The sequence below is a fragment of the Neoarius graeffei genome, chromosome 15, assembly GCF_027579695.1.
Source record: "Neoarius graeffei isolate fNeoGra1 chromosome 15, fNeoGra1.pri, whole genome shotgun sequence".
Classification (NCBI taxonomy): domain Eukaryota; kingdom Metazoa; phylum Chordata; class Actinopteri; order Siluriformes; family Ariidae; genus Neoarius; species Neoarius graeffei.
In genome coordinates this window covers 53,597,934-53,625,438 of record NC_083583.1, presented here as the reverse complement: position 1 = coordinate 53,625,438, position 27,505 = coordinate 53,597,934, and the positions used below count along the sequence as shown (strand labels likewise).

General features: G+C 40.7%; 1 protein-coding gene across 2 annotated transcripts; it reads right to left on the bottom strand.

Moving 5' to 3' along the window:
• Nucleotides 1–25,686, bottom strand: ushbp1 (Usher syndrome 1C binding protein 1). 2 transcript variants are annotated; one of them, XM_060941626.1, is made up of 14 exons: nt 25,355–25,677; nt 23,683–23,801; nt 23,411–23,562; nt 19,796–19,959; nt 19,431–19,640; nt 18,953–19,182; nt 12,032–12,172; nt 11,793–11,869; nt 10,179–10,263; nt 9,744–9,972; nt 7,248–7,394; nt 3,377–3,474; nt 3,079–3,201; nt 1–225 (listed from the first exon to the last, which is right to left on the bottom strand). In XM_060941626.1, the coding sequence occupies exons 1-14, from the start codon at nt 25,361–25,363 to the stop codon at nt 60–62; spliced, it is 1,950 nt and encodes a 649-aa protein (XP_060797609.1). In that variant the 5' UTR covers nt 25,364–25,677; the 3' UTR covers nt 1–59. The 2 variants fall into 2 exon arrangements, with proteins under 2 accessions (XP_060797609.1, XP_060797610.1); XM_060941627.1 differs by lacking the exons at nt 1–225; nt 3,079–3,201 and adding an exon at nt 5,243–5,352 and having other exon boundaries at nt 3,398–3,474; nt 25,355–25,686.
• Nucleotides 25,687–27,505: the final 1,819 nt, after the last annotated feature.

Below are 27,505 nucleotides of genomic sequence, written 5' to 3'. Positions count from 1 at the left end.
TGTTGATAAAATAGTTTATTGCTGTTATATTCTAGTTCATTACATTGTTCATTAGGGTTTTAGAGCACTGTCTCCTCCTTCTTCCACTCTAGCGCCTCCAACGTGGTTTTGAGTTCAGCCAGTCGAGACTCATGATGTTCCTGCATGGCTGTCATTTGTCGCTCGATCCTCCACAGCTGCTCGTGGTGCTTTTTGCGAGCGCTCCTATATGCACTCATGGCTTTACTGTGAAAAGGAAAACCTCAGATTAATTAAACCATTCCCAATCAGCCTGTCCATTGGTACAAACGTTAAAGCAAAAGTTTGACGGAAAATCATCATGTTTCCTTTGATCCCAAATATAGTTTGAATTTTGTTGCTTTAAAGCTCATAGGCAATGGTTTTAATTTTATGCACATTTGAAACTTTATATGTTAAAAAACCCTCTGTAATTTTCTTCTGGTCCCAAGAAGTATTGTTAATAAGTAATAATTAAAATATGTTAGCGCAGATCGCGGCGAATTTCTGTTCGGCTATTTTCGTGACCACTCGCCGCGTGACGTCATTTAAGCCAAACACACTGCTTGAGTTGGGTCCACCTCCGTTTACTTACATTGCCGTTCGGCTTGAGTGCAGACATGCGTTCAGGAATTTCCAAAGAAAAAACATGCCTTATTGTTGTGCAGTGAACTGTAACAACGGGACCGGTTCAGGAAGAAGTTTTTACCTTTTTCCAAGAGAGGAGAAGAGGCAGAGAGAGTGGATTGGCTTTTTCTGAAAAAGGAGAAGAGGTGGAGCAAGAGGGTTGGCGTTTTCCGGAAGAGGAGACGAGGCAGAGAGAGTAGATTGTGTGCGTGAAGCCAGAGGGTTGTTTTTTCCGGAAGAGGAGACGAGGCAGAGAGAGTGGATTGTGTGCGTAAAGCCAGAGGGTTGGCTTTTTCCGGAAGAGAAGAGGCGGAGAGAGTGGATTGTCCACGTGAAACAAAATCAAGCAGTCAAAGAAGAAACGGAGCAGCAACGCTTAAGCAAAAAGGAGAAGATTGGAGGTAAACATTTTTACTCTTGCTTGTAATTGACAAGTCAAGAATACTGAGGGATCCTGGACAATCATTGTGGAAATGAGACAAAGGGATATTTCCTCGCTTAGAGTAGGCTATAAATAGTATAATGCCGCGGATGGCAGGCTAATGTGGCCTACCGGCGCACTGTCAAGTAATCGTTCCCTATATCCACTAGGGAGGGTGGTTTAATTATTCTTCAAAAGGGCTCTTATTTAGTATTACGATGAAAGTAGGAATTTATCATAATTAGCAGGATAAATCGTTTGGGCGCGAGTCTTGTTGAGGTCCGGGGTCACCGCGATCAGAGTCGGCCGAGTCGCTGTCTGATTCCGAGGCTGCAGGGTCAAACCAGTGAGCAACATTCACCGATTGCTTCTCAACGGCCATAGGTTCATACATATATGGTTTCACCTCTCGATATTCAATTTGGAGAGTTCCTACTTCAAAATCGCTATCGCTTTCAGACATTTTACACAACCTCTCACGACCAAAGTCCGTACACGTGTGCTCGGTTCGTAAGTAAACACAGAGCTGCTCCCAGTCTGTTTGCCTTGAATGACGTCACGACGACGGTCCCCTGGCGGTGAAAGTGTGCATAAGTGAGATGTAAACAAACCTTCGGAAATTGGGCAAAACAGTATATTTTAACCATTTTATTTAGGGTGCAAATTAGACACTAGGAAGATTGAATTCGCTTCCTGGGTCGTTCTTCTAGACAACAAAGTTGATATTCTACGTTTCACCTCTGACCCTTGCCTATGACCTTTAAAGGGCATTTATGGTGAATATAAATCTAAAACTGTATCAGGTCTTATTTTTTATATGCAAATAAAAGTAATGTCCCATGTTAAAAAAAGGAATAAATTAATGTATTTAACAAAAATGCTATGGGTCAGCATTAGACATTTGTCAAGGACCATGATGTCTAAATGTCTACGTTCGGACAAAGCTTATTTTATTCACGTAATGTCAAAATGCATTTTTTTTCTCATCAAACTGACACAAATATAGGATTCCCACACTACATAGTGATAAATAGCTTAGCAGATTTTTGTAAATGTACAGGTTTACAGGCCAGTTGATGGCTGTACTTATACTGGTAAGCTAGAAATGAGAAACCAAAAAAAAAAAGTCCAATTAAAAAAAGTTCTACATCTGTAATAAAAGACTACAAAAGCAACAAATTTTTTTTGCCTTAAAAGAAAATGTTAGCGCACACAGCCAATGGTGTGGACTCTGAAGTCCTTTTTCTTTTTGGAAGGCTGCTTTATATTTTATTTTACTAATTTTGTTCAATTTTTGAGTTCACAATTGCACTTTCACAGATTTTAACAGGTTGATGTTTCCCTGAATGCAGCATAAAACAAAAAAAAAACCTTCTAAACTGAGTTTCGAGTAAAATTACTTTTAAGTAATTTTAACATCAATGAAAGTCCAGCACCACACAACAAAAATGAATTATTTCAGACACTGAAAGTAACCTTCAGTGATTGTGCAGCCCAGGCTTTCCACATCTCTATTCATGACTCATAACGTTTATTCACTTTGAGTTTCAATACAGTGCTTTCTCACTATTAGTTTTTCATCACCAAATGGGTAATGGATTAAAAGTTACGGGTTACATCAAACCTGCAGGTTAATCTTCTTATAGCTATTATTAATATAATTATAATAATCTGAGAGCAAGTATAACCTTACATTTCAGTATGCAAACCATCTGTAACATACTGTCTAGTTCCTCATTTTTCTCATTTCATGCTCGGAAAATGTATTTGCTGCACCTTACTACAGCTTTTCATGTCTCAGACTTTCTGTAGTTTAACATCATAGTGAAACATATAGCTTCTGTAAATCTGAAACTTTAATCAGATCACACCCTGTCCTGTGTAGTATTATGCATTACCCCTGATGCTCTGTCCTCTAATCCTAAGCTTAAACCTAAAAGTAGGTCCTGATTCCTCAGCACCACTCAGACCATTAGCGTTCACCCAAAGGGAGAAAAAAAAAAAGGTTTCTGAAATAAATAATAGTGCTGTACTTGTGACAGAGCAAGAGGCGGACCACTTCCTCCTTGTTTTCTCTCCTGTGTGTGGTCCAGTTCTGCATCGCTGTGTCCAGCAACTCTCGCAATGATGTCACTCTCCTCTTCAGTGCCTGCTCCCTGCAGAAGAAAACAAAAGAAACTAAATGAACTTTAGTTAATCAGTCTTTATGATTAAGGTATTATTAAAGTAATCGTTATACTAGTGCATGTTGCATTTCAGTAAGAAGTGATGAATCACTGATTGCGTTGTTTAACTGTCTTGGCTACACATGATATTTTAAAAACTTTGCACCTCTGTCGTACTGCCTGAAGTTCTCTCATGGTGGCATGATACCATGGCCCAGGAATTCCTGCTCCACTTTCCAGCTTGGTCCGATGCTCCTCTATCCTCTGAAAGAAACAGAAGCAAAGTCTTGGTTTTAATTTACATTAATTTTCAATAAATATGAATAACAACGTGGCGGCACGGTGGTGTAGTGGTTAGCGCTGTCGCCTCACAGCAAGAAGGTCCGGGTTCGAGCCCCGTGGCCGGCGAGGGCCTTTCTGTGCGGAGTTTGCATGTTCTCCCCGTGTCCGCGTGGGTTTCCTCCGGGTGCTCCGGTTTCCCCCACAGTCCAAAGACATGCAGGTTAGGTTAACTGGTGACTCTAAATTGACCGTAGGTGTGAATGTGAGTGTGAATGGTTGTCTGTGTCTATGTGCCAGCCCTGTGATGACCTGGCGACTTGTCCAGGGTGTACCCCGCCTTTCGCCCGTAGTCAGCTGGGATAGGCTCCAGCTTGCCTGCGACCCTGTAGAACAGGATAAAGTGGCTAGAGATAATGAGATGAGATGAATGAGAGACAAACTTCTCCCTAAAATGTTGCCTAGGACCAGTATCTCCAAGACATGGTATTATGTTGAAGAAGGCCAAGCATGTGCAACACATTCTTCAAGCCTGATCTCATCATGAAGCAAAGAATGAGTTTTTCATTTTAGATGAATATTTTCAATGGAAAGATTAAATTCAATTTCGCAAACTGACCCAAGATCACCTTTCCAGTTCTGCGTTGAGTATTTTTTTACATCAGACTGCCACAAATGCAATTTTGAAACCTTATTCATGGGCATAGTTAGAAAAGAAATTTTGGGAAAGTATTTTAAGACAATTTTCCGCAAAAAAAAAAAAAGGATTCTGAAATATAAAATGGGTAATTTTGGAATTCTGGAAAAATCACACATCAAATTGTCATCCAAATCAGTACAACATGACAATCCATACAACTCCATTATACTGTATACTTACCAGCCACCTGTACCCTTGGTCATTCATGCAATTATCTAATCAGCCATCCAGTGAGCAGCAGTTCTGTGGTTGGAAATGCCTTTTCCATGACAGAGGTCAGAGGAGAACAACCAGACTGGTTTGAGCTGACAATAAAGCTGTGTTAACTCAATTAACCATTCTTTATAGCCATGTTGAGCAGAAAAGCAGTTCAGCAGCAGAAGACCACATCAGGTTCCAGTCCTGACAGCCAACAACAGGAATCTGAGGCTACAGTTGGCATGGGTTCACAGAAACTGGACAGTTGTAGATTGGAAATACATCACCTGGTTCTTTTTCCCTATCTTCAATTATCCAGTTTCAATAAAATATCTTGGAAATCTGTGCTACAGCTAGCTGTGGAAATGCAAGACTTTTAGACCACTTCAGTTGCTCACATCAGTCCTCATTGTGCACACATTGTCCATCCATCCATTATCTGTAGCTGCTTATCCTGTCCTACAGAGTCGCAGGCAAGCTGGAGCCTATCCCAGCTGACTATGGGCGAGAGGCGGGGTACATCCTGGACAAGTCGCCAGGTCATCGCAGGACTGACACATAGACACAGACAACCATTCACACTCACACCTACGGTCAATTTAGAGCCACCAATTAGCCTAACCTGCATGTCTTTGGACTGTGAGGGAAACTGGAGCACCCGGAGGAAACCCACGCGGACATGGGGACTCCACACAGAAAGGCCCTTGTTGGCCACTGGGCTTGAACCCAGGACCTTCTTGCTGTGAGGCGACAGTGCTAACCACTACACCACCGTGTCGCCCGTACACATATTGTAATAATCAAAAAAAGAGCTCCCTCAAGGAGTATAGCTGCCCAAAATGATTGGGAACTAACACTGATGAACTGCAGCATTCTTAGCTTTGAATGATGTCCATGATTGGATTGCTTGGATTGATATCAGCTGCAAATCTTGTAACCCTCATACAAGGGCTTCTTCCGTTCTGCTGTAGGGTAGGAAAGAACTTGGCATTTAAACAATAGGTGTGTGGTTCACACCTATGATGTCATCAGTCTGATTAAATTAACATGACATTTACACCAGGGTGTGTGCAGGGCCATAGCCAGCATTTTAAAATCACCAAGGTCCGTGATGCGCACACTCGACATATTTAAATGAGAGGGGTGAATTACATGTCACACAAGAGACCTATTCCTGAAATTATTTTTAATGGTGTTTGAGCTGAATATCATCAGTTTTGAAAAAAAAAAATCATGTATGTGGCAAGAGTAAGAATAATTTAAGCTTGTTTAATGGTTTGATCTGGCCCAAGCAATGAGGACAAAACTGCGCTGCTTCGAAAATTAAAATTTAACAGCTTCATGAAAGTGCGCTGATGGTTACCATGAAAAAAACATGTCTACTGCACTGCGTTCCTCCCCAGAGTCACACACTCATTCGTTTTTGTGTTCTTGGTCTCAGAGCCACACGAAAAAGACACAGAAGACAGAATCAACGTTTAACATATACCCTGTCCACACTAGGGATTTTGTACGGATACGATACTACTTTCGTACCGCAACACCTGTCCACACTAGCAACTATACCGGTACTGTATCGGTATAACTGTATCGGTACGAAACCCACAAATGTATGGGTTTCGTACCGGTACAGTATCGGTACTGTAGCGCTTCGCTGTAGTGTGGACAGATGAAGCGACTCTGTATCGATACAAATATAATGCGCATGCGCAAAGTCACACACCTCAATCGATGTCTTCGCTGAATAAAATAGTGAAGAACGGAGATTCGTTTGTTTCTTTCTCAACTGCCTTGCGCATTTTATACGATTCGACTGAATAAATGACCACCAGAAATACAGACTGTACACTGACAACAAAAAGCACACACACGTTGTTTCATCCGTACGGAAGCCAAGAGAGGCCCTTCACCCTTTTTTTTTTATTCACCTTGTTATCCCGAGATAACGACATAATTAATTCAGGATCTCGAGAAAACAACACAACTAATTCGCGATCTCGAGAAAACAAAACCGTTATTTCGAGATCTCGAGAAAACAAAACAATTATTTCATGATCTCGAGTAAACAGCTGAGAAATGGTTCATTCAGGTACACCAAGAGACTTGTGATATGCTGACTTTGGGGCTATTTCTCATTCTGTATAGACACAACTTTGGTCATTAGAATATCTGGAATAATCGATCACCTAATAAGGCAATATTTTGATCAGGGGTTGACACAGGGAGAGATTGCATTAAGTCTTTTAATAAGGGATAATTTCAAAATTAGTCCGCGGCACCTCCGCAGAAGACTGGCCCGGCTTCGTCTCTACCGACGGAGATACAGTGATCCAGCTGAGATCATGAAATAATTGTTTTGTTTTCTCGAGATCTCGAAATAACGGATGCCATATATTCTCGGAAGGAAGTTACTCGGTAACCACGGAAACATTTCGCGCACGCGCACTTCAACTACCGTGAAAGAAAAACGCAAACATTTCTCGCTAGTGTGGACAGATGCACTAAACTGTACCGGTATACTTTGTATCGATACATTTATACCACTTTCGTACCGGTATAAGTGTGAACACAGCAATAATTAACAAAGCACTTTTTACGAAGACATTTTAATGTTATTCTTTATTTTTTTATCCAGTTGAATATTTAGCGTACAAATGTATTTTCAGCTCTTAAAAATGACTGAGGTCCGGACCTCGGTGGCCTCATAGCTGGCTACAGCTATGGGTGTGTGAATTGATACTGCTAATATTGCAACCAGACAGAGTTAGAAGTGTGTAGGTAGCAGGGGGTCAGACCGGTTTTGCACAGCATCAGGTCATGTCCTATTGCTAATTAGCCCACGTGGAAGAAAACAAAGCACCTGTTGTTCTGCTCTCCTGTCCTCCAGTTCCACTCGAAGGCTGTGTACCATAGCAGTCCCAGCTGAGCCCTGACACCTCTGGGCCACCAGAGAACGACGTTCCTTCTCCTTCAGCCTGATGAGTCCCCGCAGCTCAGACATCTCCTCCTACCAAATTGCCCAGAAAAACAACACTATAAAAAGAACATAACACAAAATATAATATATGGGTGTTAAGTTCAGGTATTTATTATTCATCTCATCTCATTATTTCTAGCCACTTTATCTTTCTACAGGGTCGCAGGCAAGCTGGAGCCTATCCCAGCTGACTACGGGCGAAAGGCGGGGTACACCCTGGACAAGTCGCCAGGTCATCACAGGGCTGACACATAGACACAGACAACCATTCACACTCACATTCACACCTACGGTCAATTTAGAGTCACCAGTTAACCTAACCTGCATGTCTTTGGACTGTGGGGGAAACCGGAGCACCCGGAGGAAACCCACGTGGACACGGGGAGAACATGCAAACTCCGCACAGAAAGGCCCTCGCCGGCCCCGGGGCTCGAACCCAGGACCTTCTTGCTGTGAGGCGACAGCGCTAACCACTACACCACCGTGCCGCCCGTATTTATTATTGTTGTTGAAAATTAAAGAATAAACAGGGGTGGGTTTCCCAAAAGCCTCTTAACTCGAAGAGCAGCTTAACTAGGAGAGAGAACGTTCATTGTGCTGCTTGCTCGACCATTTAACGATGATCTTTGTGCTGCAATCCTTTTGGGAAATTCGGACCAGTCCTGGAGGAGCAATTCTTAGCCAGTCATCTCTGATTTGGAGGAGGTTTCTGGAGCAGCTTATCTTGTTCTACAGGGTCACAGGCAAGCTGGAGCCTATCCCAGCTGACTATGGGCGAGAGGCAGGGTACACCCTGGACAAGTCACCAGGTCATCACAGGGCTGACACATAGAGACAAACAACCATTCACACCTATGGTCAATTTAGAGCCACCAACTAGCCTAACCTGCATGTCTTTGGACTGTGGGGGAAACCGAAGCACCTGGAGGAAACCCACGCAGACACGGGGTGCAAACAAGCCAAAAGGCCAGGAGAACACAAATTAGATCACATGACAAAACACACAGAGTACACATATCAGGTAGCCCACGCAGACATGCAAACTCCACACAGAAAGGCCCTCACCGGCTGCTGGGCTCAAACCCAGGACCTTCTTGCTGTGAGGCGACAGTGCTAACCACTACACCACCGTGCCGCCCGATGTATGTGTCATACATCACAAATATAGCCATCACAGAAGTTTACAGAACAATATAGAGCTCTAGTGGTGACTAATCAGCCAACGTTAACAAGCTAAAAGGCCAGGAGAACACAAATTAGATCACATGACAAAACACACAGAGTACACATATCAGGTAATGCAAATACCCATGCTGAAAGTGACCAGGCGTGCATGTTTCGTTCTCCATACTGCCTTTTAACTAGCTAGCTAGCTAATCTTACTCCTCTAGCTCAATATCAACAGCATCAGAGCTACAAAAAGCAAATTCTGCTTGAGCTTGAGCTGAGAGGCCACAACAGAGAAACCCTTTCCTGTCAACAAGATTTTTAGCGAATTAGCTAGCTAAAATTAACCAGCTAGCTTGGTCTGTCTGCTTGAGTATACAGTTATACACACACTTGCCAGCTAGCATGAGCAACCTAATTAAAAGACAAGATAATATTTTACATTAACATTAACTGAAGTGCTTGACGGGCGGCACGGTGGTGTAGTGGTTAGCGCTGTCGCCTCACAGCAAGAAGGTCCTGGGTTCGAGCCCCGGGGCCGGTGAGGGCCTTTCTGTGTGGAGTTTGCATGTTCTCCCCGTGTCCGCGTGGGTTTCCTCTGGGTGTTCCGGTTTCCCCCACAGTCCAAAGACATGCAGGTTAGGTTAACTGGTGACTCTAAATTGACCGTAGGTGTGAATGTGAGTGTGAATGGTTGTCTGTCTATGTGTCAGCCCTGTGATGACCTGGCGACTTGTCCAGGGTGCACCCCGCCTTTCGCCCGTAGTCAGCTGGGATGGGCTCCAGCTTGCCTGCGACCCTGTAGAGGGATGAAGCGGCTAGAGATAATGAATGAATGAATGAATGAATGAAGTGCTTGACCTGTAGCTGCATGACTTTATACATTGAATTCCTGCAACAGGACTGACTGATTGGATAAAAAAAAAAAAAATGTATGGGCAGGTGTACAGATGCTCCTATTAAATTGGTTGTACATTATATGCATGAACAACTAAACAAAAATTCAACTAAAAGGCAGGATGGGTTTTGGATTGGGATTCGGATGGGTTTGTCTAAATAAAATGCAATTAACTTAAGGGAAAGTGTGAGAATAGGGGCATTGCATCCACGTAATGAATGTCACACAAAATATAAATTCCAGTTATCATTAGGATCTTCTCTTGGGATCTGAGCCAGATTTCATGTATAGTACATTTTATGATGATAGCTCACCCTGACACTGACTAATTCATACAGCAGTGCTGTTTTCTCTTCTTTGGGGTTGTTCAAGGCCAGAAAGCTTAGCCTCCTCGCTCCAGCCAGCGTGCCTGTATCAGGGCTGAGCTTCCCTTCTCCTGTCCTGGTCTCCTGTGGAATACACACTGCTGCCCTGTCCTGCTTCAGACGGGCAATCCTCTGCTGAATGGCTCTAATCTTATCTTCAAACTCCTCTGGAGACAAACTAAGAATAAAAAAAATTGTTTTTGGTGTATACTATGCAAACACCACAGTCATTACATTATATCCCATAGTAAAGAAACGGATATTCCAATCTAGCTTCAACTAAAGTGTAGGCAAAGTGTTTGAGTTTTAGAGGTGAAATGTACTGCATTTTCCTGACTCTTCTTTTTTCACATTAGTAATTAAGAATGAGGTGCTCTTTGTAACCTGTTCTGGGTGGTCACTGGTGTGTCACAGGATGACTCCTCATTAGCAGGATTCAGATTGCCAGTTTGTTCTGGGACAGATGCCTCTGGAATGAGAAATTGGAGAGAGATTAGGAAGAAGAATTAGAAAGAAAGTGAGAGCGAAAGAGAGGAAGGGCCAGCCAATGAGAAAGAGAGAGAATGTGTCAGAGTCCATCATTGACTGGAATGGACAGTATTTCTGTTACAAACAATAAAAAAATAAATAAATGTTTTTACATTCATTATCTCATCTCATTATCTCTAGCCGCTTTATCCTGTTCTACAGGGTCGCAGGCAAGCTGGAGCCTGTCCCAGCTGACTATGGGCGAAAGGTGGGGTACACCCTGGACAAGTCGCCAGGTCATCACAGGGCTGACACATGGACACAGACAACCATTCACATTCACACCTACGGTCAATTTAGAGTCACCAGTTAACCTAACCTGCATGTCTTTGGACTGTGGGGGAAACCAGAGCACCCGGAGGAAACCCACGTGGAGAACATGCAAACTCCACACAGAAAGGCCCTCGCCGGCCACGGGGCTCGAACCCGGACCTTCTTGCTGTGAGGCGACAGTGCTAACCACTACACCACCGTGCCACCCACATTCATTATTATTATTATTATTATTATTATTATTATTATTATGTAAGAAGTCCTAAAAACTAAGAATAAGGTCAATTAACCAAGTATGTATTTAATCAGGAATTTTTTGATTAAAGTTATTGAGTTAGCATTCCTAACATTCTCTGGAACACTATTCTGTATGTTTTCGGGGAAATTTAAGAAATAAATTGATTATTAATAATAATAATAATAATAATAATAATAATAATAAAATTTATTTCTTAAATTTCCCCGAAAACATACAGAATAGTGTTCCAGAGAACGTTAGGAATGCTAACTCAATAACTTTAATCAAAAAATTCCTGATTAAATACATACTTGGTTAATTGACCTTATTCTTAGTTTTTGGGACTTCTTACATAATAATAATAATAATAATAATAATAATAATGTTTTTGCGTTCTGCATTTTTGTGTTTGTGTGACATCATGTAGAATGGTACAGACGTCTCTGCCCCCCAAAAAAATCCCTGCTACCAACAAAACTTTATTAAAAGGCAGCACCTCCTGTTTGTGAACAGGTCATGAACAGCACAGCAACTTCCAAATGCCTGACTGGATGTTTAAAAACTTTTCAAAAGATTTCACATCCACTGATTCACCGAGGGAGATGGTTGCTTGCTAGTAGAAAAACTGCTATGGTCTTTTATCTCTTCCCAGTACAGGAGATAAAAATATAACAGTAGGTTGACATTCACAGATTTAATTCAAACATTCACATCTCTTGTCAGTCTTACAAAACCTACTCTTTTATTATTTAAATACAAAAGTAGTGCATTTTTATTTTGATGTGCTTGTTTTTGCAGTATTTTGACATCAATCTTAATATATACATACTTTTGCATTCCTTGTTTGAGAGAGAGAGAGAGAGAGAGAGAGAGAGAGAGAGATGTGCATGCATGCATGTGCATGTGTGTGTGTGTGTGATGACAAATGACACATAATGAATGTTGCGTGTGTAAGGTACCTGCTAACGCAGCACTCTGTCGTTTCCTGGCTTCATACAGGGACAAAAGTTCAGAGTATGCCTCTTCACATTCTTCACTGTCAGCCAAAAATCTGTTAGTTACTCTCTCATACAAACACTAATAAACATTTGTTACTGCTAAAGTTATCCAAAATAATAATGATAATAATTAGTGAGAATTTGATCTCCCATTAGCACACCATTTCTAAACAGTACTGGAGTAGACAACAAGAGCTCACCAGTATGTGAGGGCCATGTGCAGAGCTGAGCAGTCAGCCTCATGGCGGCTCAGAGCTATGCTGACCTGCTCTGACTCGCTCTTCCGTCTCTCTAGAGCTGCTGTCAGACGTTCATTTCTTGCTTTCAGTCTCTCCAAGGACCTACACACCAAACTACATGTGAGTATAGAAGATGCTGGATACAGTGCCTTGCAAAAGTATTCATCCCCCTTGGTGTTTGTCCTGCTTTGTTGCATTACAAACTGGAATTAAAATGGATTTTTGGAGGGTTAGCAAAATTTGATTTACACAACATGCCTACCACTTTAAAGGTGCAAATTGTTGTTTAATTGTGATGCAAACAATAATTAAGATGAAAAAAAAACAGAAATCTGGAGTGTGCATATGTATTCACCCCCTTTTGTATGAAACCCCTAAATCAGAGCTGGTCCAACCAATTCACTTCATGAGTCACATAATTAGTTGATTAAGATCCACCTGTGTGCAATCAAAGTGTCACATGATGTCTGTATAAATCAACCTGTTCTGGAAGGACCCTGACTCTGCAACACTACTAAGCAAGCAACATGAAAACCAAGGAGCCTCCAAACAGGTCAGAGACAAAGTTGTGGAGAAGTATAGATCAGGGTTGGGTTATAAAAAAAAAATCCCAAAATATCCCACGGAGCACCGTTAAATCCATTATAGCAAAATGGAAAGAATATAGCACCACCACAAACCTGAAAAGAGAAGGCTGCTCACCAAAATTCACAGACCAGGCAAGGAATCAGAGATGCAACAAAGACACCAAAGATAACACTGAAGGAGCTGCAAAGATCCACAGCGGAGATGGGAGAATCTGTCCATAGGACCACTTCAGTGGCGGCTGCTGGTTTTTAAAACAGGGGAAGCCCATTTTACGCATTCATCGTAAAACCTGTAGGCCGGATATCAAAGCATAGAAAAGTGTGCCCCATTAGCACAGTGAACTAGACAACCCTACCTAGTGGCAGAAAGTATTTTTGCTTGTACATTTCATGTTATAGTCTGGCTTGCCAGGCTAGTGCCTCATATCCTTAATCAAAAATATCAAACATCCAAAAATCACTGGCTATTCAATGAAGAGCCTTGAACATCATACCCTGATATGCAACACAGAGTCTTTAACACAACACCCAGCTGTGCAACACATCCTTGAACATCTTCTGCAACACAGTCTGGAAATTCATAACCAGGTAGGCTATGCAACACACAGAACCTTGAATATTATACCCAGGTATAACCTATAACACAGACCCCACCATTCTCTTAACATTACTGAACAATATACACACTTCAGATTCATGAACATGAACACTATTTATACACAAATTCTGCCCTCCGCTCCTTTTCCAGAAAATGGTCTGTGACCCTGTCATACCAGCTGGTTGTGCTTTCCAGAGACTTTACCAATTTCTGTTAGCAGCTAGCACTGCAGATCCCAATAAGGCTCAAGCTAGCCTACAACCAGATTGAACTACAAATGAAATAAACGAGTGAATTCGCGAATGATCAAACTGATAGAATGGTTGAAAGTTAACAGAGCACAACGAGTAATATTTACATTTATTTACAGAGTAATGTACAGAGACATCAATGAGAAGAACCGTTTATATGAAAAGAAAGTCGGACAGCACTTTGGCACACGACTACACTTTCTCGACATCCGCTAGGGACTGACTGATCATACTTCCGTGTTCCTCGCCGAAGTACCGCCCTCCTCATGTCTTTCAAACACTACCTCCAATAATCCTTCATCAGCCCGGCTTCTTGTCCCTCCCACTGTCTTGTTTAGTCCCAGAGAAGCCCGGCTTCCCTGGAAGTGACGATTTTGTTGATTTTAACCAATAACAACTAGCCGAAATTGGCTGTTCAGAGCTGTCTTGTAGACTGCAATGGATACCCGGCTGCCAGTCAGTGTTGCCAGATACTGCTGACGTTTTCCATCCCAAAATATGTTCAAAACCCGCCAAAATGCACTTAAAACCGCCCAATCTGGCAACACTGCTGCCAGTCCATAGAGCCCATTGAAATAAGAAAGGTTACAGCCTGGCAGCAAAGGTGATTCTCGTAGCGAACTGCAAGTTCGTCAGACATCACTCAAATAAGTTACAGGATAGTTATGAACATAAATACAATCTTGGGCATATATTATGTTATGCAAGTTATTGTTTTAATGAGAATTCAACGTCGTAGACGCCGCAGTTTGGGGAGAGAATTTTAGGGGAAGCTCGGCTTCCCTTGTTGTCTCTGAGAAATCGCCCCTGGACCACATTAAGCTGTACACAACACAGAGTGGGGCTTTATGGAAGAGTGGCCAGAAAAAAAGACATTGCTTAAGAAAACATGTTTGGAGTTTGCCCAACAGCATGTGGCAGACTCCCCAAACACATGGAAGAAGATTCTCTGGTCAAATGAGACTAAAAATGATCTTTTTAGTCATCATGGGAAGTGCCATGTGTGGCGCAAACCCAACACCCTGAGAACACCATTCCTACAGTGAAGCATAGTGGTGGCAGCATCGTGCTGTGGGTAAATTTTTCATCTGCAGAGACAGGAAAGCTGGTCAGGACTGAAGGAAAGATTGATGGCACTAAATACAGGGCAATTCTGGAGGAAAACCTGTTTGAGTCGGCCAGAGGTTTGAGACTGGGATGAAGGTTCACAGTCTAGCAGGACAATGACCCTAAACATACTGCTAAAGCTACAACCCAGATTCCAAAAAAGTTGGGACAAAGTACAAATTGTAAATAAAAACGGAATGCAATAATTTACAAATCTCAAAAACTGATATTGTATTCACAATAGAACATAGACAACATATCAAATGTCGAAAGTGAGACATTTTGAAATTTCATGCCAAATATTGGCTCATTTGAAATTTCATGACAGCAACACATCTCAAAAAAGTTGGGACAGGGGCAATAAGAGGCTGGAAAAGTTAAAGGTACAAAAAAGGAACAGCTGGAGGACCAAATTGCAACTCATTAGGTCAATTGGCAATAGGTCATTAACATGACTGGGTATAAAAAGAGCATCTTGGAGTGGCAGCGGCTCTCAGAAGTAAAGATGGTAAGAGATTCCCAATCCCCCTAATTCTGCGCCGACAAATAGTGGAGCAATTTTAGAAAGTACTTTGACAGTGTAAAATTGCAAAGAGTTTGAACATATCATCATCTACAGTGCACAATATCATCAAAAGATTCAGAGAATCTGGAAGAATCTCTGTGCGTAAGGGTCAAGGCTGGAAAACCATACTGGGTGCCCATGATCTTTGGACCCTTAGACAGCACTGCATCACATACAGGCATGCTTCTGTATTGGAAATCACAAAATGGGCTCAGGAATATTTCCAGAGAACATTATCTGTGAACGCAATTCACCGTGCCATCTGCCATTGCCAGCTAAAACTCTATAGTTCAAAGAAGAAGCCATATCCAAACATAATCCAGAAGCGCAGACGTCTTCTCTGGGCCAAGGCTCATTTAAAATGGACTGTGGCAAAGTGGAAAACTGTTATGTGGTCAGACAAATCAAAATTTGAAGTTCTTTATGGAAATCAAGGACGCCGTGTCATTCGGACTAAAGAGGAGAAGGATGACCCAAGTTGTTATCAGCGCTCAGTTCAGAAGCATGCATCTCTGATGGTATGGAGTTGCATTAGTGCGTGTGGCATGGGCAGCTTACACATCTGGAAAGACACCATCAATGCGAAAAGGTATATCCAGGTTCTAGAGCAACATATGCTCCCATCCAGATGACGTCTCTTTCAGGGAAGACCTTGCATTTTCCAACACGACAATGCCAAACCACATACTGCATCAATTACAGCATCATGGCTGCGTAGAAGAAGGGTCCGGGTACTGAACTGGCCAGCCTGCAGTCCAGATCTTTCACCCATAGAAAACATTTGGCGCATCATAAAATGGAAGATACGACAAAAAAGACCTAAGACAGTTGAGCAACTAGAATCCTACATTAGACAAGAATGGGTTCCTATCTCTAAACTTGAGCAACTTCTCTCCTCAGTCCCCAGACATTTACAGACTGTTGTAAAGAGAAAAGGGGATGTCTCACAGTGGTAAACATGGCCTTGTCCCAACTTTTTTGAGATGTGTTGTTGTCATGAAATTTAAAATCACCTAATTTTTCTCTTTAAATGATACATTTTCTCAGTTTAAACATTTGATATATCATCTATGTTCTATTCTGAATAAAATATGGAATTTTGAAACTTCCACATCATTGCATTCCGTTTTTATTTACAATTTGTACTTTGTCCCAACTTTTTTGGAATCGGGGTTGTACACTGGAGTGGTTTAGAGGGAAACATTTCGAGCAGTTCATGTGAGGAAACCCACCAACATCCCAGAGTTGAAGCTGTTTTGTACGGAGGAATGGGCTAAAATTCCTCCAAGCTGGTGTGCAGGACTGATCAACAGTTACCGGAAATGTTTAGCTGCAGTTATTGCTACACAAGGGGGTCACACCAGATACTGAAAGCAAAGGTTCACATACTTTTGCCACTCACAGATATGTAATATTGGATCATTTTCCTCAATAAATAAATGACCAAGTATAATATTTTTGTCTCATTTGTTTAACTGGGTTCTCTTTATCTACTTTTAGGACTTGTGTGAAAATCTGATGATGTTTTAGGTCATATTTATGCAGCAATATAGGAAATTCTAAAGGGTTCACAAACTTTCAAGCACCACTGTAAATATCTTGGAATGGCCTAGTCGAAGCCCAAACCTCAATCCAATTGAGAATCTGTGGCATAACTTGAAGATTGCTGTACACCAACACAATCCAGCTACAGTGGTGCTTGAAAGTTTGTGAACCCTTTAGAGTTTTCTATATTTCTGCATAAATATTACCTAAAACATCATCAGATTTTCACACAAGTCCTAAAAGTAGATAAAGAGAACCCAGTTAAACAAATGAGACAAAAATATTATACTTGGTCATTTATTTATTGAGGAAAATGATCCAATATTACATATCTGTGAGTGGCAAAAGTATGTGAACCTCTAGGATTAGCAGTTAATTTGAAGGTGAAATTAGAGTCAGGTGTTTTCAATCAATGGGATGACAATCACGTGTAAGTGGGCACCCTGTTTTATTTAAAGAACAGGAATCTATCAAAGTCTGATCTTCACAACACATGTTTTTGGAAATATATCATACCACGAACAAAGGAGATTTCTGAGGGCCTCAGAAAAAGCGTTGTTGATGCTCATCAGGCTGGAAAAGGTTACAAAACTATCTCTAAAGAGTTTGGACTCCACCAATCCACAGTCAGACAGACTGTATACAAATGGAGGAAAATCAAGACCATTGTTACCCTCCCCAGGAGTGGTCGACCAACAAAGATCACTCCAAGAGCAAGGCGTGTAATAGTCAGCAAGGTCAAAAAGGACCCCAGGGTAACTTCTAAGCAACTGAAGGCCTCTCTCACATTGGCTAATGTTAATGTTCATGAGTCCAACATCAGGAGAACACTGAACAACAATGGTGTGCATGGCAGGGTTGCAAGGAGAAAGCCACTGCTCTCCAAAAAGAACATTGCTGGTCATCTGCAGTTTGCTAAAGATCACGTGGACAAGTCAGAAGGCTATTGGAAAAATGTTTTGTTGCTGGATGAGACAAAAATAGAACTTTTTGGTTTAAATGAGAAGCATTATGTTTGGAGAAAGGAAAACACTGCATTCTAGCAAAAGAACCTTATCCCATCTGTGAAACATGGTGGTGGTAGTATCATGGTTTGGGCCTGTTTTGCTGCATCTGGGCCAGGACGGCTTGCCATCATTGATGGAACAATGAATTTTGAATCATCCCAGTAAATTCTAAAGGAAAATGTCAGGGCATCTGTCCATGAACTGAATCTCAAGAGAAGGTGGGTCATGCAGCAAGACAACGGCCCTAAGCACACAAGTTGTTCTACCAAAGAATGGTTAAAGAAGAATAAAGTTAATGTTTTGGAATGGCCAAGTCAAAGTCCTGACCTTAATCCAATCAAAATGTTGTGGAAGGACCTGAAGCGAGCAGTTCGTGTGAAGAAACCCACCAACATCCCAGAGTTGAAGCTGTTCTGTACGGAGGAATGGGCTCAAATTCCTCCAAGCCGGTGTGCAGGACTGATCAACAGTTACCGCAAACGTTTAGTTGCAGTTATTGCTGCACAAGGGGGTCACACCAGATACTGAAAGCAAAGGTTCACATACTTTTGCCACTCACAGATATCTAATATTGGATCATTTTCCTCAATAAATAAATGACCAAGGATAATATGTTTGTTTCATTTGTTTAACTGGGTTCTCTTTATCTACTTTTAGGACTTGTGTGAAAATCTGATGATGTTTTAGGTCATATTTATGCAGAAATATAGACAATTCTAAAGGGTTCACAAACTTTCAAGCACCACTGTAACTTGAAGGAGTTGGAGCAGTTTTGCCTTGAGGAATGGGCAACAATCCCAGTGGCTAGATGTGCTAAGCTAATAGAGGCATACCCCAAGAGACTTGCAGCTGTAATTACAGCAAAAGGTGGCTCTACAAAGTATTGACTTGGGGGGATACCTATGCACACTCCAGAGTTCTGTTTTTTTATCTTAATTATTGTTAGTGTCACAATAAAACAACAATTTTCACCTTTAAAGCTGGAGGCATGTTGTGTAAATCAAATGGTGCTAACCCTCCAAAAATCCATTTTAATTCCAGCTTGTAATGCGACAAAACAGGACAAACACCAAGGGGGATGAATACTTTTGCAAGACACTGTATGTATACAACACAGCTGCCCAGCAGTGGGCTCTATTTTACAGATAAATTCTACATATTACTGCAACTCTATGAAACAAAGGAATGGTTTGCATTGGAAAATTCCAAATCCATGCCTCACCTCTGGAGATGCTCCCTCTCGGTTTCCAGAACTGAGCTGCCAGAACTGGATCTCGATGGCCTGGACGGAGAGCCAGGAGGTGAGATGGGCATTCTACGTGAGAAAAGAGGAGACGCAGGGATCGTAGGAGATGCCCAATGGGGGCTTGGCGTCCTAATAAAGGACAAGGATGGACTTCTGGGAGGGGAACAACTAGCTGTAATCAGCCATTTGTTTTTCAGCTCATCCAACTATTGCCAAAAAGTGCATTTTAGAGGCCATTAGACATTTGTCAGATTGTTCAAAAAGACATATTTTGAGTCTGAAGTCTAGAGCTGCCAGGCCAGTATAGCTCCAGTGCAAAACTAATCAAGCAATGATTGCAGACAAAGCAAGTTTTAGCTATTTTACTACATTTTAGCTATGATTTGGGGGGGGGGGGAGACAGTTAATTAATTTTTTTGCCAAACTACTTTGTAAGGTTTGATTTGTATGTAACCTTCTCTCGAAGTCTTTTCTTGTCCTCCTCCATCTCCAAAATGGCTGCTTCCATTTTCATCTGTTCTTCTTGACGTTTCTGCAGGCTGCTGCTCAATTCGCGGTTGATTTTACCCAATGACAGATCCTCTTTTTGATACTTTTGACGCTCTGTAGTGGGTAATGCAGATAGATAAGAGATTCCGAGTTCCCTTTCCATTTCTTCTAATACCTGAGACAAAGGTTAAATGTAGTGTTTACTGCAATATCATCCAAATGGTATGTCATTTGTCATTAGTAACATCAGTGGTAGCATTACTATGGAGAACCATTTCTTAAATTGGGGTTTGGTGTGTCTCCTGAGAACGTGGAATGGTAGAACCGTACTTGTGTGGTCTGAACCCAAGTATCATGCGCTGCAGTAATATGCTCCGCCTGGGTTTTTTCATCATCATGAATCTGGGGGGTGACCAGCTTTCTCCCTCTGCCGGCTGATGACTCCAGAGTGGACAAAACCTCCTGGAGCTTTGTCCATAGCTCTTCACTGCACCCTGTGGCCAAACATGATAAGTGCATTATGAACATTATGGAATATGGACATTCCATAAAATAAAGTTTATTTTTATTGTCACCTCATACATAGTGATATACCTACAGTTCAGTACAAAAAACATTTGCATACCCTTAGGACAAAATGGAGGAGATTCGTTTAATTTTTAAAACTTTTTAGTATGTTGGGTTTCGCAGATGTTTCTTTGTTATTAAAAACAGTTAGAAAAATGAGCAAATCATGGATGTTGAAATGTTTAAAGTAAAAATTCACAATGATATCAGTTTGCATTTCCCTTTCTAAGCATTCTCTAACAATTTATCTGCCTCCAAACCTCAACTGCTGTTTCCCATTAGTGTCAAAACGTATTTTCCAAACTATTTTTCTGTTGTTTTTCCTAGTTTTGGATTGTTATATGCTAGACATACTCACATTTCACTTTTAGTGTCTTATTATATATCTTTTATATATCTTATGTAGGGGTGGCACGGTGGTGTAGTGGTTAGTACTGTCGCCTCACAGCAAGAAGGTCCGGGTTCGAGCCCCGTGGCCGACTAGGGCCTTTCTGTGTGGAGTTTGCATGTTCTCTGCGTGGGTTTCCTCTGGGTGCTCTGGTTTCCCCCACAGTCCAAAGACATGCAGGTTAGGTTAACTGGTGACTCTAAATTGAGTGTAGGTGTGAATGGTTGTCTGTGTCTATGTGTCAGCCCTGTGATGACCTGGCGACTTGTCCAGGGTGTACCCCGCCTTTCGCCCGTAGTCAGCTGGGATAGGCTCCAGCTTGCCTGTGACCCTGTAGAACAGGATAAAGTGGCTACAGATAATGAGATATCTTATGTAGATAAAGTGCAAAATAGGGATCCATTTTTCTACTTTTCTCACAGAAACCATGGAGATCAACAGTACATAGAGGGATTAAAGATAATTCAGAATGGTGACAAAAATAAATAAATACAAAACATATTCAGGAGCTGTCTGCGTGTGGTGTGTATGCCAAGAGCAATGTACAGAACTACAGGTGTGATTACGGCTTTTGCATGTGTCTCATATGTTAGAACTCTACAGAATATCAACACTAACACTTTTTTTATTAATTATTAAAGAATTATGTACTTTTTATCTCTTTATAGTTGTGTTTAATTTTGTAGAACGTCTAAGAAACAGGCTCCTGTTATTGCTGATGTTATAGCAGCTATAAACAGTCATTACCTCACCAGTCTCTCTGCTTTTTCTGTCACTTAAAGTTAATGAGGTAGAAAAAATGCAGCCTGTCATGTTAACAAGGAAGCACAAAGTCCATCATCCTGAAGACTTTACCATATCAATAAAGGAACAGTTTTATGTCTGACTGTGATTTAACAATTATTCGCCGAAGGTGAGGTGAATATTGGTGAACAAAAGTGAGACGAAGTCGAGGTTATTATTCACTGATATTCACTGAGCCTGAATCGGATCATTGGTTTAGTATAAATACACAGGTGATTATTTTAAAAAATATTTAAAAATCGTATTAAAAAAATATTTCAAACTTCAAAAGTGGCATGCAAATGTAATAACGGTGCGGCGCAGATTTGTGTCACTTATCGATGCCGACTCACATAAAATACTTTGTTTTGAAATTGATAAAATAAATCACAATTCCACCTTACCTTTGGATAGTTTTAGACCAAACTTCATAGCATCTTTAGTGCTTTTAGGAACAGCATTTTCTTTCATACATGTCAACCTATACGGAATGTCCGTATTTTATACGGATTTGATTCAATAAACGTAGTATACGGGCGTACAAATAAAGTTGTACGGATTCTTTAAAAAAACTTCAATATTTATTTAGAGCTATAATCAATTCCCACGATGATAAAAGAGCACATAACATTTACAAACGTACTGTACACCACAGAAAGCACAGACAGCCAGTAAAGAGTCTTATGAAATCGCGCATTATCTTGTGGTAGCGAGACTTCGTTCCACTTCTGATCATGCACACACCACATTGCGAGAATCCCGCCAACCGGGAAGTAACATTTTGTTTGAAATGCGTATTTCCACCTGAGCGACTTTCACTAGCGACTGAAAAGATTCTGAATGGGCACTCCGGCAAGATCAACACAGACACTTGCTGTGACATGCAGCCTAGTGAGGTATTGGTGCAGAGCGCTAAAAAAGCTGTCATGGAGTACAATTCAGAACATTAGAGTGACACTTTGTGTTTTTGTCAAACATTGGAGCTTTGTATTCATTCTGAAGGTTTATTGTTATTAATATTGAATAAAAAGTAACTTGGATATATCATTGTTAATTATCATTCAAATTTTAGGTAAATTATTTTAATTTGCATCTTATACGGATTTTATAAGGGAAATACGGATTTTGGAGGTTGGTTATACAGGTTTGATTGACCAAAGGTTGACATGGATGTTCTTTTATCATTTGTAATTCTTCCTCACTTACAGTGACAAAGCAATCGGACGCTATTTTTCTGAGTTACTCGAGGTAATTATCGAGAAATAGTCCAAATTTCTCCACCAATCAGCACATGCGATTTTCTATAATTGCCTTTGTATTTATACTAAAAAAGGATAACCAAAAATGCGAAATAAACATCTCTGACAGACATCTATTTGTTTACATATGGGTTTTTTTGTTTTGTTTTTTTACATTTTGTTGTGTATCGATGTAAACTTGTGATTTGAATTACAGCTGGAAGTACAGTACGGTCAGAATTACCGGCTCCTGTTATCTGACTGAGAATTCAACAAAATAGAAATTTCTATTCACTGAATCAGTCAAAAGTTTGTACACCCCTACTCATTCATAGGTTTTCTGTGTTTTGACTATTTTCTACATTGTTGAACAAAACTGAAGACATCAAAACTATGAAATAACATCTGGAACATATATGGAATTATGTGGCAAACAAAATAAATAAAATATATATGTTTGATATTTTAGATTTGTCAAAGTAGCCAGCATTTCCCTTGATAACACTTTGCACACTACTGGCATTATCTTAACCAGCTTCATGAGATAGTCACCTGGAATGCTTTTCAATTAACAAGTGCCTTGTCAAAAGTTAATTAGTGCAATTTCTTGCCTTTTTAATGCATTTGAGATCGAATAGTAAATAGTGAATAATAAACATACAGTAAATAGCCCGATTCCACAACTGTAGTAATCCATATTATGTCAAGAACCGCTCAACTAAGTAACGAGAAACGACATCCATCATTACTTTAAGACATGAAGTGGCTTTTAATTAATAAAAATAATAAAGAAAAACCTTTGAATTAGAAGTTGTACAAACGTTTGACTGGCACTGTTTAATAGAAAAAACATAAACTTGTCATCGGGACCAAACCTACAGTATGGCAGCATTTGAAATACACAAAATGTTTTAAGTAGCACCACATTTATCATGACTGATCCTGTGACGTTGTGTAAATAAAACATGCCTTCATATTCCCCTGAGTGTTGCTTGGTGACTGACTCTGCAGATGTTGTTCCAGCGTGAACCACTGGGCTGCTCTGTGGTGCTGGTGGACTGGAGCTCAGGTCTGAAACCGGCTTACAGGCTTGGTTCTGTGTCTCATAGCCCTTTCGATCCCTGACAGGTAAAAAAAAATAATCCTAATAAGTTTTAGGTGTGTGCCCAATACAAATATAAAGCTATTTTTTCGCATAAACATGTGTGTGTGTGTGTGTGTGTGTGTGTGTGTGTGTGTACCGTGATAATTTCAAGGCACCCATCTTCACATTAAGCTCAGATATGATTTGGAGCAAAGTGCCCACCTCGGCCTCGCACTGTGCCAGCTCTGAGTCAGCACACGCCAGGCTGTCTTTCTTCTACAACACACAATTCACATATTCAAATTTCAATAAATACGTCCTTTCCTTTACATTCAAATGAACTACTCATACACAGTATGTTTCACATTGTATACAGAGTTTCGAGTATGGAAAAGCTTGGAAGTTAACAGCGTGCTAACAGTTTGCTCGTATGATATATGACTGTATAGGTGAGTGCAATAATTTGTACCCCCTATGATTTCTCAGTGAAAAGGTTACGTCTGTTTAGCAATGTATCTACAAAGTTTAAAATGATATGAAGATGCAACCTGCAACCATACAACAAGACAACAATCCAACACAAAAGATAAAATCATTTAAAAACTCAACATAAAAACAGTACACCGCTGTTTTTCCATGACTCGCCACATCTCCAGACCTGAGTTGAAGATAGTGTATATGGGGGTTTAGTATTATATTACAACTGAGCTTTTTTGATGATATGAAGGAGATGGGAGGAGTAAAAGATGAGCACATGAGATGGAAAATAGATGATAAGGAGCTGCATAGTTTAAAAATGAGATCATTTTTGCCTCAAGATACATTATTTGACCTTTTAAGTTACTTAAAGGAAGATGAAGGAAGATCCGTGAAACATAACACACTAAATGTCTTTGTTGTGATTGTGAGTGTGCAAACTTTTGCGCGCACACACACACACACATATATATATATATATATATATATATATATATATAGTCTCATCTCATCTCATTATCTCTAGCCGCTTTATCCTGTTCTACAGGGTCGCAGGCAAGCTGGAGCCTATCCCAGCTGACTACGGGCGAAAGGGGGGGTACACCCTAGACAAGTCGCCAGGTCATCACAGGGCTGACACATAGACACAGACAACCATTCACACCTACGGTCAATTTAGAGTCACCAGTTAACCTAACCTGCATGTCTTTGGACTGTGGGGGAAACCGGAGCACCCGGAGGAAACCCACGCGGACACGGGGAGAACATGCAAACTCCACACAGAAAGGCCCTCGCCGGCCACGGGGCTCGAACCCGGACCTTCTTGCTGTGAGGCGACAGCGCTAACCACTACACCACCGTGCCGCCCATATATATATATATATATATATATATATATATATTTTTTTTTTTTTTGCTGTGGATGAAAAACATCCATGGAAAAAAATATGTTGCTGTGAGTGTACAGCCTTTTGTTTTGAGCAAGAGAAACAGAGGAAACACACATCCTGTCAACATACTTCCTGCTTCTGTGCTGGTGAATACAAGTTCTTGAAAAAATACCAAATTCTTACTTCTTATTGTCTTTATTAACGTCTAAACATATCTTATACATATAAGGTTTCTGGAGTGAAGAAAGTAGTTTGTTTTTCCCCCCCATTGGCTGTGAAGTTAAACAGAAATGCATTAGGTATGTAGTTTATTCACATTACAGCAAAATCTTCATATCCTCATCCATATCCATAAATGGTTTCCCTGCACACAGGTCTTATTCTCCTGAAAAATTACAATCAGGAAATAAAAGGTGTCACATTACTCATTCATAAGTCAATATGCAAAAGAAAGGGACTCACCTCTGTCATGTTGCGACACTTTTCCCTCCGTCCCTTTGCTAAAGAGCACAAGACGCACACTACAGCTGGAGTCTTCTGGACAGGAGCTGCTGTCCTGCTGTGATTATAGGCTTCAGTAGATCCACACAGTGCCCTTCTCGTGGCATGCAACTCTGTTGGATCAGGAAGAGTTTTTTTCCTCCCCTTCCCACCTCTTTGCTCGCTAGTTGTAGCTCTGACTCTATTCAGAGAGGCTCGTTTTCTCCTCTACATTGTGATAAAGACATCTGGTAACTAATGGTAGCCATGTTTACAGCCCCCACCCGGGCTCTCATGAGATCTTTTCCTGTTTTCGTTTAGACTTGTTTGCCTCTGGTGAAAGGTTGTGTTGAAAACCCAGAGAAAGAGGGTGTTGTAAGAAAATAAAAAAAATTTAAAAGTCTTCTATTTAAAAGTTATACAGTGTATAAGGACAGTATAAGATAAGGTATTATGGCACTGTCCTTAGGATACTGAGTACTGAGAAGAAAAGGTATACAAAAGGTATTTAAGTTATTCTGGCAGGCATAATAGAAAAGTATAAGCTTCCTTTTCTTTTATTTCCTTAAACATTTTCAGATTTTGCTCAATAAATCCATGATATGTTTAATATTTAAAAGGGACGGTTGCTGCTTACGTAAAAGCTATATTCATCCATTTATATGAGAAAAAGGCTCACTGCATTAGAAAAACACTGAATGAATGAATCCTTATGAAAATAATGGACTTTTTGGAGTTAGTTTCAGGAACCATAACCTCATTTAGAATGTTTTCCCTTGCCATATTTTGTTGGTGTTACATTTTATCTTGTTTTTAATAACAATGTTGATTTTTTTTTTAAATCCCTGGAAAATTGTCAGCATTTCATGGCCAGGCCTTCTTGTCATGAATAGTAAAATACAAGCAAACATATTCACTTCATAGGTGTATCATATGGAATGGTCAGAAGTCTGTATTCCTGGAGTATTAGTTTTGTAATAATATTACATTACATTACATTACAGGCACTTAGTGAATGCTTTTATCCAGAGTGACGTACCCTGACATACCCACAGCAGTGGGCACACTGTCAGAAAATAAAGTACATTATTGTCACTTGAGAGATGCACTGGCTTGTCACTGGGGCAGTACCCTCTAAAGTACTTACAGTGGTGCTTGAAAGTTTGTGAACCCTTTAGAATTTTCTATATTTCTGCATAAATATGACCTAAAACATCATCAGATTTTCACACAAGTCCTAAAAGTAGATAAAGAGAACCCAGTTAAACAAATGAGACAAAAATATCATACTTGGTCAGTTATTTATTGAGGAAAATGATCCAATATTACATATCTGTGACTGGCAAAAGTATGTGAACCTCTAGGATTAGCAGTTAATTTGAAGGTGAAATTAGAGTCAGGTGTTTTCAATCAATGGGATGACAATCAGGTGTGAGTGGGCACCCTGTTTTATTTAAAGAACAGGGATCTATCAAAGTCTGATCTTCACAACACATGTTTGTGGAAGTGTATCATGGCACAAACAAAGGAGATTTCTGAGGACTTCAGAAAAAGCGTTGTTGATGCTCATCAGGCTGGAAAAGGTTACAAAACCATCTCTAAAGAGTTTGGACTCCACCAATCCACAGTCAGACAGATTGTGTACAAATGGAGGAAATTCAAGACCATTGTTACCCTCCCCAAGCGTGGTCGACCAACAAAGATCACTCCAACAGCAAGGCGTGTAATAGGCGGCGAGGTCACAAAGGACCCCAGGGTAACTTCTAAGCGACTGAAGGCCTCTCTCACATTGGCTAATGTTAATGTTCATGAGTCCTCTATCAGGAGAACACTGAACAACAACGGTGTGCATGGCAGGGTTGCAAGGAGAAAGCCACTGCTCTCCAAAAAGAACATTGATGCTCATCTGCAGTTTGTGAAAGATCATGTGGACAAGCCAGAAGGCCATTGGAAAAATGTTTTGTGGACGGATGAGACCAAAATAGAACTTTTTGGTTTAAATGAGAAGCATTATGTTTGGAGAAAGGAAAACACTGCATTCCAGCATAAGAACCTTATCCCATCTGTGAAACATGGTGGTGGTAGTATCATGGTTTGGGCCTGTTTTGCTGCATCTGGGCCAGGACGGCTTGC